The following is a 16,643-nucleotide window of genomic DNA, read 5'->3' on the forward strand; positions in this document are numbered from 1 at the left end:
CCCATGCGTGAGCGTGCCTTTTCTGAGATCTCGTGGTCCCATCGCTCATGTGCGGCTCGATTAGCCCCACGTGCCTCGTTCGTCAGACGTGGAGGCAGAGCAGATGGCAGGAGACGCACCGTGTTACCATGGTACAGCACTATGTAACACTATTCTAATTGAAACATCAATATTGCCCTGTCAATACACCACCGCTACTTCACAAAACACTACTACCTACTGGCCTGCACTTAACTGTTAGGATAAAGATATGATCACACTACTCCGCTCCCGCTAAAAGGACCCTTTTGATGTGTGAGGGATCAGGGGTGTTTGAAAGATGCCGACATCACCCTTGATGTGTGTACGAGGGGAGAAAAAAATAAAAGCTTTGGGGTGAATCTGTATAAGAAGGACCAAAAAGTCACCTTCGATGACATTACATGTGCAGGTTGCTCATCAAAATAAACAGCTACACATATCAGTGGGTTTGTATTTAAGTGTCCCAATGGTCTTGGGAGCGTGAAGAAATAAGGAGAGACTTTCCACGTTCAGTGTCTCCGTTGTGGCACATTTTTTAATGAATTGATAAAAGGTTGAGGGAGCTCACCAGGCTGTGATCGGTAATTTGACGTTATCTGAAATTCAGTGGAGGACAGAGAGAAATTAGGCGTCTAGAAATTAATTTGTTGTTTGTCCAACTCAATGAGGAGTGACACAGGCCTTTTAATGAATGGGTAATCCATTTCTTATTGCGCTGAGCTGCATTCACCCTTCGATGAAGTGGAAAAAGACAAACATATCTTCCACTAACCTTTGCAACTTTCGGGAAGGCAAACAGAGAGCAGGGAGCTGGGTGTGGAGAGCTGTTCCTGGAACAATTTGTTTTGTTTTTTGCGACAGTTTCTGTGTGCGTGTGCGTGTGCGTGTGTGTGTGTGTGTGTGTGTGTGTGTGTGTGTGTGCGCGTGCGCGCACACACGCACTTGAGTTAAAGTGAAGTGTGAGAGACAGATGAAAGAGTGAAAAAGAGTGAGGAAGAGAGAAACAGAGAGAAAGAGAATGAGGCAGGGAGGAAGGGAGGGATAAAAACTGCCTTTTAAAATCCTGTTTTAAAATCATAGAAAATAAAAAACAATAATCTATCTTCTCCCATTCTGACAACACTGAGACCGAGGCACTTGATTCATGATCAAATGGTTTGGACATATGCTGCAGTAAATAACAAAGTAAAGAGTCTCTATTTCTGACCATGGCTCACAATTTGTTGTTAAAATATACATTTTAACTTCCTTTGCCCTGTACCATTCCCCCATCTGTCTGTGCTATGTGCCTCTGTCTGCATATCCGTGGTGGGGATGTCTTCTTGTAGAATCCATAATGATAGGGACCCCTCCTTGTCTGGTGAGGTACCACTCCCGCTGCTTCAGTGCTTCAGTGCAGCGTCTGTCCAATGAGACAGCGGGATAGGGACATTGATATGCAGTGTACACATTCAGTATTATACTTATCAATAGGGCTGGAGCGGCATGACTTCAAATCAATATCACAATTATTTCAAATGATTTCATACTTTTGCCTCGATTACAATTAATGAATGAGTATTAAAAAACAAATGATTGGCTATTTCCGCTATTTTTGTACGACACCATTGTGCGATAAAGTATAATACAGGGTTAAGTGGTTAATCAGACTAATTGATTAAGTTGATTAGAATCTAGTAGAATTGTTCCTGTCGATTTGTTGACTATATACAAAAAACAAACGAACAAAACAAAAACACACCTGCTTTTTTGGGTTAATTGCCCAGCCCTGCTCATCAAGAAATATTGACGTTATGTGAATGGTGAATGCATGTTTTGACCACTGTTACTGCTACAGTATAAACATACAGTATAAACATGTTACTGCTACAGTATAAACATACAGTATAAACATGTTACTGCTACAGTATAAACATACAGTATAAACATGTTACTGCTACAGTATAAACATCCAACGACAACACTGAACCTACACAGCAAAAATGCTCAGTGTTAATTTAACTCTGAGAGTGTAAAAATGGCCCGTCAAGGTGGGGTTAGAGCAGCGGTTCTCCACCTTTTCACTTGAAGACCTCAAAAGTGTTCGTGGCCCACCCATTTGACCACTTGACACGGCAGCCGTGAGTAAATGGGTGGGCCGCGTGCATTTTCGGAGCATCTTTATTTAAATAAACAATCAATAGTTTGCGTTCCGTCTTGGATCAATGGAACTAACAGAGTGTACTTTTAGTTCTTAATTATCACAATGAAAACTTATTTTTCAATTTTTTTACATTATTAGTTTAAATATTAACGTTATAGTATCATTATTTCAAGTTGCCACTTGCAATATCCTCACGGCCCACACCAGTGGGCCCCTGACCCACAGGTTGGGAATGGCCGAGTTAAGAGAAAGAGACAGGATGACACGATGACATCACAGCGGGGCAACGGCGCAACCTGCAGTCACACCATATGCAATGTCACGACTTTATATTCAAATCACGACCTTTTGTCGCACCGTTGTTCCTTTTTATCTGTTAGTGTTTGCAGGGGGGACAAAAACACACACCTTGAAATTTTTAAGAAAAGACTAAAAAGAGACAGCACACAGGAGGAACTGTGGTACAAGTTGTGAAGCACACCTGGGGAGGCTTGGCCGGGTGTCCTGTGGTCTTGTAGAGGACGTTGTTGTTGCCCTGCCTTCCACACCTCTTGGAGCTGTGAACGCCACTGTGACCTGTTCCTTCCATGCCTGTCCTCCTGGTAGGATAAGGGCAACAGCGGACGGAGAGGCTGTTCGCGGTTCTGCGAGGGAAAAAAGACATGAAGGAGAAGGTAAATTTAGAACAGTGATTTTCAAACTTTGTCTACATTTCAAGGACCCCCTTGCCCAGCCCCCATTTGCTGCGATTTGTTTGATCTCTGGTACCCCAGTCTACAATGTAAACTATAATCCTCAGTGTTGGCCTGGTTAATTTAATTCTGAGGGTGTACAAATGGAACCAAATGAACCCATGATAATCCATTTGGTTCCTTTTGTGTACACGCTTACAAGTTACAGAGCGTCAATTTGGTTTCTAACTATCAATCATTTAGCTGGGGACCCCCTGGATCCCCCTAAAAAGGACCCCTGGGGGTCCCCGAACTCCACATTGAGCACAGAATTGGAACATGGCCGATAAAATGTTCAATTAAGCCAAAAGTCCAGCGATGGGTGCAGTTTTCTTGTGTTCATTATAGTATTGTGTTGTGTACGGGGAAAACAAAAGCAATAGCGTGGAACAGCCTTCACCTCGCATGGGATAAAAGAGGGATTCATGAGTAAATTCAACAAATCTTGCAATAAATGCACAGAATCTCTGTGTACACTACAGAGCGAGAGAATCTTATGTCTATATGAGTGAGTGTGCGTCTGTCCTTCGCGTCTCTAGACGGTTCTCATCTCAAGAACCGTTCAACTTCAAACTTGCTGTGTGTATCACCGAGGACCAAGGGAGAGCAGTGCCTGGACATCTCTGTCTGTCTGTCTGTCTGTCTGTCTGTCTGTCTGTTTGTCTGTCTGTCTGTGTCCCTTTTATGCCCATAAATAGAGATCCCTGATGTCATCAATATGATGACGTCATATTACTGATGTACATAGACTTTCCTCTCTAAGTAATAATATGGTAATGGGTACAGCATTGGTTCTCAAACTTACGGGTCCATTTGGAACCATTTGTACACTCTCAGAGTTAAATTAACATTGACTTTACAATATAAATTGGGGTCCCAGAGATAGTAATGCCATTAAATGGGGGTCCGTAGCCTATTGCATGACAAACTGGGGGTTTAAAATGGTTAAGAATCACTGCTAGAGCTGTAAAAAATCTTCTCTTATGGGGGTCCCTGGCATATCTTTTCAAAAGGGGGTCCACGGGCTAATAAGTGTCAATTTGGGGGTCCTTGACATGAAAAAGTTTGAGAACCACTGGGGTACTGCATGCATTAAGTACTATGAGAACAGGTACAACGGGTAGTGCATACTGTACCAGGAGGGGCATGCGTTCCCAAAGGGCATCCTTCACAACTGCATTGGCCTATAGGATCAATAAATCTACTTCTGACATACATATATTATCCTGCATATAGTTCGTAGGAATAATCAATATCTTGAAGCTCCTACATTTTGTCAGATAATAAATCAGATCTGATTAGATGTCGGGGGAAGGGGCGTCATTCTCTGACAGTGCACTTCACCACTTTGTGTCACTTGGGGACTTGGGAGTTATGAACCAAAATAAATTGAGCTGCACCTGTACCGTACGTAAGACATGGGCCATAAAACGATCTGACATAGAATAGAGCTGATTTATTCGTCATCGTACGACGGTGACGCGTGCTGAGAAAAACCCCAGCTCACAACTTGTACTGAGCTTGTACTGTAGATCGGGCAACATTTGGCAGGAAATATTATATCAGGTTCAGGGATGTCCATTTATGGGGATTTTCGGATTGATAGATATTCATGGAGCTCTGCTATTTTCGCTATTTTTTATCGTATATTAATCGTAATGCCTCAATCAGGCAAAAGTTCTGAAATAATCGTGATGTTTATGTGAAGTCAGTCACATCACCCAAACCCTACAGTGTGTATCAGTGGCAGTGCTGCTGCTAGTATGTCAGGCTTGTGTGTGGAGTGGAACCCTGAACAGGCTGGCATACATACAGTACTACAGTATTTACAAGGCACGGGGAAGTGGGAGCGCTGACACAGACGACGCCGTACGCAGCACTTTCAATTATTTCTCACAGCATTCATGAAAATAGAAGCACAGCGGGGAGTGCAGTACCAACGACAAAACTATAAAAAGACATGGAGCGAGAAGACAACTCCCCAGCAAAAAATAAATGGCCTCGTATAGTGTTGTTGGGGGAACACTATACGAATCCAGAGGGTTCATTTGAACTCTTGAGAGTGTGAACATGCGTGGACCCATTAAAGGGTGCTGCCTTTAAACTGATGCTATAGGGATTTTGCAGTGCAGTGTTTCAAAACGGTTCGGAATTGGAAGTGACGCTATGTGGTGTGTTTTGGGTGTACACTAGACCATTGGTTCTCAAAGTGGGGTTCGGGGACCCCCAGGGGTCCTTTGGGGGGGGGGGGGGGGGGTCCAGGGGGTTCCCGGCAAATGTGTTGATATAGCATCACAATCATTTTATCCACTTTATCCTTTTATACTTTGGCTATTCAAAAATAGCAGATACAAGCTCATAGTGCGGCACCGAGTGCCGCACTATGAGCTTGTAGATCTGCTATTTTTTGAAATTCTTTTAACATTAGTGAACATTTTTAACACAAATCTTTGCTTCTGGGGGTCCCTGGCAAAACATATTTTCAGATGGGGGTCTGCGGCCAAATATTTATCAATTTGGGGGTTCTTGACATGAAAAAGTTTGAGAACCACACTACACTACAGAGTGTAGTGTACTACGCTACGGGAGATGAAAACAGTGACTGTAGTGAGGCTGGACGTTGACATTTAACGCCATCTCAAAAAAACAACTCATAAAACTCATAACCTTGACCCCCCCCCCTCCTCTTACAGGAGTAGTTCACCCCAATAATGACTTATTTTCTATCAATTACACACTCCATGAAGCCTTGAATTATGGAGATTTATTTAGTTTTTGTCGCATTCCTGAGCCAATAATTTGATGACCGGGTGGCTGGCCGGTGACCGGGTGGCATCCGCTCAACCGGGTGGCATCCCCAGACTCAATTGAGTTTCCTACCAGAGACTCAATTGAGTCATCAAATTATTGGCTCAGGAATGCGACAAAAAAAAAATTGGTGTGTATAATTGACAGAAAATATGTAATTGTTTTGGGTGAACTAATCCTTTAACCCCTAAATGTCTTATCCTAACCCCAAACCCCAAAATTGAAACAATATCTCATGACGTCCAGAACAATATCATATAGCGAAGTTAAAACATCCTCAGAATGGATAATAAGCTCCCAAACATATTTATTCACAGGGAAACGTTTCGACGGTTTAGGTCTTCAGCAGGCAAATAATTTGTCTGATTTTGTGAATACATTTATTTTGGAGCCAATATATCAAGTGTGTGAATACTTTAACTTCTCTATGATCTCTGGTTTGTTATCCAGCACCTGGCCTAACACAGGCACACACAATGCACACAATCTCCTCATTGAACTATAAGCAGAACAATTTACCCCACAAGCTTATTGTTATCTGGTTTTAGTCTCCCTGGTGGAAGAATTTCTGGTCACAAAAACATAGTAAAAAATGTTCCCCCCCCCCCCCCCCCCAACACACACACACGCGCGCACACACACACACACACACACACACACACACACACACACACACACACACACACACACACACACACACACACACACACACACACACACACACACACACACACACACACACACACACACACACACACACACACACACACACACACACACACATCTATCCTTTTACATCCCATAACTCATCCCAAAAGACACAGATGACAAGCAGCTTTTCTGGGGACCTGATCTCTCCTATAGATGAGCTGTTTCACACCAGGGAGGGTGGGGGGGGGGGGGGGGGGGGAAGGGAGGGGGGCGAGAGAGAGAGAGAGAGAGAGAGAGACACTGGGGCTTACAGACAGAGATGTTTGTTTCCCAGCACTTCCACTGTCACCCTGGGACAAGCGAGACCCCCCCCCCGCCCCCCACCCCTTAATGGATCAAACAAAGGACATCATTTGTAGGCCAAGTCTTTTTCTTCAGCTTCTCTCTCTCTCTCTTTCCTCAGTGCCGCATACCAATCCAATACAGCCCAAGGAAAAAAGCAGAGCTGTGGCATGCATTTGTGTGTGAGTGTATGTGTGTGTGCGTGTATGCGTGTGTATGTGTGCGCGCACGCGTGTCTGTGTACGTGCGCGTGCGTGCGTGCGTGCGTGCGTGCGTGCGTGCGTGCGTGCGTGCGTGCGTGCGTGCGTGCGTGCGTGCGTGCGTGTGCGTGCGTGTGTGTGCGTGCGTGTGCGTGTTTATGTGTGCGTGTCTGTGGGCCGGGGGTTGGAAGGTCTGTTTGCCTCTCCGCCAAGCATCGATTTATCCTTTTCTCCAATTTATTTCTCCTCCTCGCCTCTACGATCCATTCAGATCTGCCTCTAGGGAAGAACCCGGGGAAAGACAAGTGAACAGCCCTTCACACGTTACCCTAACATGGAGGAACTCATCTACAGGCCCAGGGACCATGTACCTCAGCAAGGACATGTCAACCGCAAACACAGCTAACGCCGCTTAGCTCAAACAACACAATCACTGCAGTATAGGCGCTGATGCACACAGAAAGATAATGGTTCTCAAAAGGTTCTTTAAAAGGCTATATGGTTCCATAAAGCAGTGGTTCTCAACCTTTTCAGGCCGTGGCACCCCAAAATAATCGTATTTGAAATGGGACCCCCCCACCCTGACAAGCATTTTGGAATTGTAGGAGTTGAAGCATTACTTTTTGTTTAACTTGGTTCATTAGATAAATATTGTGAAAATAGCCGATCTAGGAGCTCACAATGCCTCGCAACGCAAGACGTTGTGAGCTTAAAGGCACATTTTACCACTTAAACCCATGTCCATAGGCGGATATTCACCGCAAAAAGCCGATCTACAAGCTCACAACACATCACCTTATGGCGCATCGTGAGCTTGTTGTGAGGGTGAGAGTTAAAATGAACTTAGCAATGAATTAACTAGTTAGCTAATTAAGCTTAATTATAGACCAAATCATCCTGACGTCACCATGACCATTAATGTATTTCCGGGTAGATAATGTTGGCAGCGTCGCATTGGAGCAGTATTATTCATTAACCTTATATCTGGAAGAACAGGACACTTATGATATTGTTACTGACTATTAGAAGTATATTGTTTCGTTCTAAATGTCCACAGGTTGACAAATTAGACATAGATAATGTTCTGGACGCTTTATTTTATATTGTGTAGATAGATATCCATAAACATTCTATACCCGGAAATACCGCTCTACATGTTTGTGTACAAACATTCTGATCTGGTCTATACTGTGCATAAACAATATGCAACGACTATTAAGTTAATAGTATTAACATAAAAGAGTAGCCCACAAAGAGTCTTCAACATGGAATATATGGCTTCATAGCGAGTTACCAATGTATCCAGCACATATTGTCGCCGTCCAAAAACGTTACTTTTCAGGGTGTGGGACGACATTTTTCAGAAATAGTGAAAATAGCAGATCTATAAGCTAACAATACATTGCGATGCGATGCATTGTGAGCTTGTAAATCTGCTATTTTCACTGCTCTTGCTTGACACTCTTGTATGATGAAGTAGGACATTAAATTACAAAAAACCCATACAAAGTAGAAATTTGGAGCCAACAGCGGCGATATAGAAATGAACATCCCATGCTTCTGTGACAAAGAGGAGGTGTTCCCCATTTTATTTCTCCACTCACTTGCATTGAACAGGCAACAAACATCTTCGTTATTGTGAGAAAAAAGGGTCTGTTGTTTCCGTGCTTGGTTTTTGTGTAATTATCATTTTTAAACACAATTAGATCCGGTCTTTCGGATAGGAAGTGTTTTGACCTTCATTAAATCAATGTCAATTATGTTAGCTAGCCGTATGCCAGCTCTGTTTCATGTAACACTTGTGCAAAATAAAAGAAAAGAAAAGAAAAGGACCAAACTAATAAAACACTTTTCCCTTTCGAGGAAAGATTTCATAGAATAAACACCTGGTGTTCTTCGAAGTGTAAAAAATATATATTCTGCAATTTTTATAGGTGCAATGCAAGTGAACAAGGAGATCAAATCAAACAGCTCCTCTTCGTCTTGGTGAGTTAGTTTCTATGTATTAATATTGATAGAAAATATTGCTTTAAAGCAGTGTTTTTCAATCTTTTTCATATCAAGGTCCATTATTTATTCGACATTTGAGCCACGGACCACCATTGAGATTTAGCCTCTCAGACCCAAAACTTTGAATATTTTGTTATTGTTGGATGAGAATTGTGTCCACAATTCCATTCTGTATTGATGTTGGTACAATAGGAGAGATAGACAGGCAAACGTTGATCAAAATAACAATCCTTCTACTAATTTACTTCTTGTAAATTAAGTATGCAGATGTTTAACAATAATTTAACTCTTGCGAGCCTCTCAAGAGTTAAAGATCTATAAGGGTCCATTTGGTTACCAACTCTCCATCATTTTGCTGGGGACCACCTGGAACACCCCCAAGGAGCACTGGTGGTCCCCGGACCACTGTTTGAGAACCACTGATTTAAAGCATTTCATCTGGTGTTGAATATGTGTGGTAGGGGTCACTGACTAACAGAGATATACTAACCCCACAACAAAATAACAAGTTGTGGATGGATATAGTAGGCCTATATCTGAGTGATGCCTATCGGTGTCTGTATGATTTTGACATTTTCACACTGATACTATAGGATTTGTACTCCTGGACACCGTTGACGCATGTGAACAGATAAGGTGCATGTGGATAAACCCATCCACCCGCCTACACACACACACACACACACACACACGCATACACGCGCAGGCGCGCGCGCACACGCACACACACACGCACACACACACACACACACACACACACACACACACACACACACACACACGCACACGCACACGCACACACACACACACACACACACACACACACACACACGCACACACGCATACAAACGCATGCAAACGCATGCAACACATAATAAGTCTAAACCTAACCATAACCTAACAGATACATGGCTAATTACTGGCCTAACTCTAACCCTAAAAGCGCAGATGCGTATACGTAGGCGTAATGGGGCAATTTCTAGCCACTTAAACTGTATATAATTTACTTAGTTTACTTAGTTGACCCCAGGGCTCTATACTAGGTCTGCTAGTATTTCCGTGCTATTTTTTAAGTATAAAACAGGGTATAAGTGGTTAATGCATTCAATCATTGTAATGCAATCTGAATATGCAAAGTGACAAGTAACTAATGCTGTCAAATAATTGTAGTGGCATACATATTTGTCTCTGAGATGCTGTGGACTACATAACAAATTAAAAATGGAAATACTCAAGTAAAGTAAAAGCACCTGAGAATTGTACTAAAAGTAAAGTAAAGTACTAATATACTTAGTTACTTTAGCCAGGGGTCTTCAACAGGGGGTCCGGCACCCCTAAGGGGTCCTCAGAGTTACTACAAGGGGGCCACCAAATCTTTGTGTGATAGGAACTTTTTTTTTTTTACATTAACCATATAGCATCCAGAGCCAGAGCCAGCAGATTTTTAAGCTCACAACTGCAACACAATTTTATTCAATATGTAGTGGGGGTCCCTCCCTGCTTCATCTCTCTTTCAGCTAAGGGTCCTTGGCCTGAAAAACGTTGAAGACCCCTGCTTTAGACCACTGCATTGAAACCATTTGGTCAGCAACGCCCGACACCACATGAGGTTGACAGGAAGGAGACAAAGCTTAATCACAGATATTATTCACAGATGGATAAACTGCAGCTGAAGGTAATAACATCATGTGGGTCTGTTTCATTGAGGTGTTTCTGTGTGCCAGCATTAAGTTAACTGTACAGGAGTTGTCCATGCTGGTATACCCACAATTAATATTATTACCTTCAGCTGCCAACGGTTACCCATCTGTCAAAATGTTCCATTCTTAATTTTTATTTGTAGGACAAGCTGTTTATATTTTTAAACCCACCAGGAGCACTAACAATCTCTCTGAATTGGTACAGAGGGGGGAAAAAGCATGGTGAATGGAGTTGGAGATAGTTTGTGCTACTATAGGGGGGTTCAACATTTAAATGCAGTTTGTGTGTTTACATATATATTACAGGTGAAAATATTACTATGCATATTATAATAAAATAGTCATGATAAGGTAGTCAACGATAATGTGTCTCATTGTGACAGTTTGTGAACTTGTAGATCGGCTGTTTTTGCTATTTGTCGCATGACGCAGTACTGTGTATAGACATTGGTTAAGCCAGTGGTTCTCAAAGTGGGGTCTGGGGACCCCCAGGAGTCCTTGAAGGGGTTCTAAGGGTTCCCCAGCAAAATGTGTTGCATCAAACTCCAACCACTTTAACCCTACTGTACGTTGGCTATTCGAAAATAGCCGATCTACAAGCCTGCAACGTGTCACAATGTGACATGAGCTTATAGATCTACTATCTATCTATCTAATAATATTATCGCCTAGTGGGTCGACTTCCGTTTATCCGTTCGCCTTCTTCTACCACACCAGTCGTGCATTTGCCTCCACTTTATGCACCAATAATACTGCATGCCGTACACTTCGTGTTTTATGAAACTACATCATTGCTTGCTATGGGATCTATCGTTGACAAGGTTACAGCCGTCGCCATGGTTACATCCCCGCAAGCTATGGGATGATCAAACTGCGCATGCGTGGAATCCGCGGACCCACTCTGTTATCACGGTCCCAACCAGTGGCCAATCCAGGGCTGCAGCTCTCAGTGCTCATAGTGTGAGTGTGTAGATTGTTTACTCGGGTATTGATTACAACGGACGGAGCGCTTATTATGTGCGATCTCACCACGTGTCAGAAAGTACATTATGTCACGTACTTTCACGTTGAGAGACAACTTTTAAAGCGCACATTAAAAGTGAGAAGGCTATACTCAATATGGGTAACATGACAGATATACACCCTTATGCACCATACACATTACATTGCGATTATTTTATAATTTACAAATTCAAGTTATATCATCCTAATGCCCTATAAAGGTGAGCAAAAACCACAGGTGAAGATGTGATGTGAATCAATGTAGAGTAGGCACCTCCTCTGGAGATACCTCAGTCAGATGGATGGATGAGGGACACACATGGTCTGGAGCCAGGCTAGGACAGACAGCCAGCACATTATATTTTAAATCCTGGCCCCATAATAATAGTATAGCCTATATTGTATATAGACTACAAGATGTGAAAAAATATATTTCTTAACAACACAAATCTTATATGTTGGGTAAAAGGCACAACATCTTTTCAGGTGGGAGGGTCCGCGGCCAAACGCATACTGTATTAATTTGGGGGTCCTTGACATGAAAACGTTTGAGAACCACTGGGTTAAGCGACAAGCCCACCAGTGGTACACAGTTGGCAGCGAAAGCGATTGGCTCTGCTTACATGTATCTGCACCGTAACTGTATGAAACTGCAGTACCATCAAACTGGAGACAATAACGTTGTCCCCAATTAGACATGCATCAACTGGTCCAAAGTGTGGCTGACACACATACATAAACACATTACACATACATGCATACCATATAATGCACATACAGACAGATGTGCGTGCACACACACACACACACACACACACACACACACACACACACACACACACACACACACACACACACACACACACACACACACACACACACACACACACACACACACACACACACACACACACACACACACACACACACCCTTCCTCAGTGTGTCACAGTGAGCGACGGCTGGCACATCCTCACAGCTGAAGTTGATCAATGCAGATGTGTCCAGGGGGAAATTGAAATCCATAGGAAATTAGGCGACGGCAGTGATTTATTGGAACAGTAAATCACAGTGTGTGTGGAACGTAGGAGAATACGTGCGTGAGTGTCCGACCGAAGGACAGCATGGCCTACAATAGCGTTTCCCAAACAAAAAGTCGAGGTCCGTTTTAGGTTGTGGGCCTGTTTATATGCGTCATTTCTTTTCTTTTTTTCTTTTTTCAAAATTCCGCCCTTCCCCCAAAAAATATTTGTTTAAATGTTGCTACGGGAAGCAATGCAACGCTTTGTTGAGCTTGTAGATCGGCTATTTTTGAAAGTCTATTTTTAAGTCATTTCCAGGGGAGGCACCAAAATGTACTTTTGGGTCTCTTGCTGAAAAGGTTTGTGAACCCCTGGTACACAGTACCTGGTATACACATTACCTGGTACACAGTAGCCTGGTAACCAGTAACCTGGTACACACACAGTACCTGATACACAGTATGGTGCACATTACCTTGCTTGTGTTGTGCAGGATGGGGATGTCACCGGCACGCACCTTCCGGTCTCTCTCCATTTGGTAGGTCCACTGAATCAGGCCCGCAGTAGGGTGGCGGTCCCCGGCGTACACCCCCGTCTGAGGGACAGGGTGGTACGACCCCATGGACACAATAGTCTTCAGGGGGCCGTCTAGAGGGGGGGGGGAGCAAAGGACACTGTGTGAGCATTGTACTGCACTGTAATCTGACTTACTGTCTCTGTGGAGTTGTACATGACCACAAACTGCATGCGGTATGTAAAAATAAAATGCGCATGCATGCACGCACGCACGCACGCACGCACGCACGCACGCACGCACGCACTAACCCTCATTGCACAAAGCAAATGGCCTCAATGCTATATTTCCAAATCTTATGCAATATTAACTCTGTTTCACACTGCATGAGGGCAGTGAAGGAAAGCGGGGGGCAAGAGAGAGAGAGAGAGAGAGAGAGAGAGAGAGAGAGAGAGAGAGAGATTCTTTTTTTTGCGAAAGACGTAATTGTTTTTAACCATTTTTGGCGATTTCTACCCCTAACTAAAGCCGAAAATAGCCTCTCTACAGAGTTTGTAGATTCTCTATTTTCGGTATGAGACACCGGCGCACTACTAAATATAAATTAGACGTCTAAATGTCTAATCCTAACCCTAAACCACCTGAATCTTTTCCCAACTGTAAACCTAACTCCCCAAATTGTCTTTTTCTCAAACGTTACTGTACTGGCGGGGCCCTCACAAGTATAGTAATACAAGCACGCACGCACGCACGCACGCACGCACGCACGCACGCACGCACACACACACACACACACACACACACACACACACACACACACACACACACACACACACACACACACACACACACACACACACACACACACACACACACACACACACACACACACACACACACACACACACACACACACACGTACACGTACACGCGAGAATCTCCTGGAGGAAATTGTTTTCATGCCTGAATGTTGAGATCCAGGAGGAGGAGGTATTTCCAGAGAATAGAAGATAAGTGTGAACCCCGGTTAAAGAATTGAACACCCCCCCCCCCACCCCTACACACCCCCCCACCCCTCCAACCCCACACCCCCCTCCCCCCCCCGCACCAACCCCATTGCTGTTTTTCTTTTTTCAGGTAAAACCGTTTCCAGTCCGATTCTCTTTTTTTGTGTCCAGCTTTAATTGCTTTTTTCCCTCCTTTTTCTTGGTCATCCAGCAGCAGCAGGAGAGAGAGAGGAGAAGACAACAAGGCGAGGGGACACATGCACAGCGAGGAGGAGGAAGGGGAGGAGGAGGAGGAGGAGGAGGAGGAGGTGGAGGGGGTGGAGGGCTGCATGCATGCATGAGGCTAATGGAGAGGCTGCCATTGTGAATGGATGCATTCATCTGGAGAGATATTGTCACTGTAGGCCGGAAACCTTGTATGTCCTTCTTTAACCCCCCCGGAAGATTAAAATGTATTCAAAATCTTCCAAACAGTTTTGATATTTTTCAAAAACTAGGGGTTCGGCTCACACCTAGACTGACTGAAATGCCCATATATGGAGATCCCTGATATCATGAGTATATGCCTATATATGGGTATGCTGATATGCCCATATAATGAGATCTCTGTATCTGTCAGTCCTTGTCCCGTTTATGCCCATATATGGAGATCCCTGAGGTCATCAGTATATGGCCAAATATGGCCATGCCCCCTTTTGTGCCCATATATGGAGCTGACTGATTTGTTTGCGCCTGATGTCATGGCGACACATTGAGGTTAGACAACACACTCCATATTTGGGCGCAGCTGCATTGGGAACTCCTTATATGGTTATGGCTCCTTGGAACACTCTCAAGGACCCCTTCTTTTTTCACGGACCCCCAGGGCTCCGGGAAAAAAGAAGAACCTATGTTCCGATGGATTCCAGTGTAGTCACTGTATTATTTACTCACAAGCTCTTGTTGATAGTTTTCATTGATTCAGTAGGCCTATTTATAAAACTAAAAGAATTCAAAAAATGGCAGATCTACAAGTCACGATGTGGCACAATGTGATGCGTTGTGAGCTTGCAGATTGGCTATTTTTGCTACTTTTCTGTGACACTGTGGTATGATGAAGTAAAAAAAAAACATTAAAAGTTGAAATATGGAGATATGAGGTTTCTGCCCGACAGCAACTATATGCTCTGTGAATCACTCTGCACAATGATGCTCACATGACCAGCCACCAACTCACCACACACACACACACACACACACACACACACACACACACACACACACACACACACACACACACACACACACACACACACACACACACACACACACACACACACACACACACACACACACACACACACACACACACACACAGCTATCAGATCACCAATGCTCAGAGGAGGAGCGTGATAACACCTCCACAGAGACTGAGTGCAAGGAGGGGAGGCGATATAGGTTCCAGGAGAGGAGAGGAGAGGAGAGGAGGAGCGGAGACCATGGGGAGGAGAAGAGAGGAGACCATGGGGAGGAGGAGATGTGGTCGGTGAAATTGATGTCTCCTAACATTTGATTTGGGCCAGGAGAGCCAGGAGGCAGAACACACACACACACACACACACACACACACACACACACACACACACACACACACACACACACACACACACACAGACACACACACACACACACACACACACACACACACACACACACACACACACACACACACACACACACATAGTACAAGCATGCACGTGTTGGTGTGCTGTGGTAATATTTCTTACCGCAGCACACCAACACGTTCACTCACAAACACATTAACCAACACACTCAGACACACACACAAAGAAACATAAACGCATAACAACCACACAAATAGTGTAATAACTCACATTGTACAGAAATATAACCACCAAACACGCTCAAATTTAAACCAATTCACCTTCTGCATAGACGTGACGCACAAGCAGACAATAGCAAATAACCCCCCCCCCCCGTTTACATTCATCCACACGCTGAATGGCACCGTGCACGTTCCAAACCCACACACACAATCATTCATGATGATCCTCTATCCCATTCATCCAGACAAAATACCATTAAACCAAAAAAATAAAACACACCGAAAACACGCGCTCGGGCACACACACACACACACACACAGAGCCCTCCGCTAAGGCCTATATAGGCGGAAGACAGAACAACGGCGTGAAGGTATAAATAAGAAAAAAACAAAAACACCCTCGTCTCAGCGAGGCGAGACACACATCACAGCCCACCTGTCAGCGGCGTGGCTCATGCCGCTACACGGCAACGTGAGGGAACAACAACTCAATTAAACACACCGTCCCTGTTCAATTACTGCCACATAATCACTGCAATTTACCTTCACTTAACTGCACCAGCCACCAAACAAACACACACACGGACAGAGTGCACGTATGGTATGTGTAGCCTATAGAAGCGGGAACACTCACGAAAAACACACACACACACACACACACACACACAC

General features: G+C 43.9%; 1 protein-coding gene across 1 annotated transcript in view; it reads right to left on the reverse strand.

Moving 5' to 3' along the window:
- Positions 1-2,437: 2,437 nt before the first annotated feature.
- The window catches only part of LOC311041854 (endoprotease bli-like), a gene marked incomplete at both ends in the record, with an annotated part of 263,748 nt that continues 249,542 nt past the window's right edge, over positions 2,438-16,643 (reverse strand). Inside the window, 3 exons of the mRNA XM_084052339.1 lie at positions 2,438-2,460; positions 2,646-2,808; positions 13,104-13,276. Coding sequence (XP_083908465.1) covers positions 2,438-2,460; positions 2,646-2,808; positions 13,104-13,276 — 359 coding nt within the window. The remainder of the gene's footprint in view (positions 2,461-2,645; positions 2,809-13,103; positions 13,277-16,643) is intronic.

This window comes from Gymnoscopelus microlampas, assembly GCF_963454915.1.
Source record: "Gymnoscopelus microlampas genome assembly, chromosome: 3".
Taxonomy (NCBI): domain Eukaryota; kingdom Metazoa; phylum Chordata; class Actinopteri; order Myctophiformes; family Myctophidae; genus Gymnoscopelus; species Gymnoscopelus microlampas.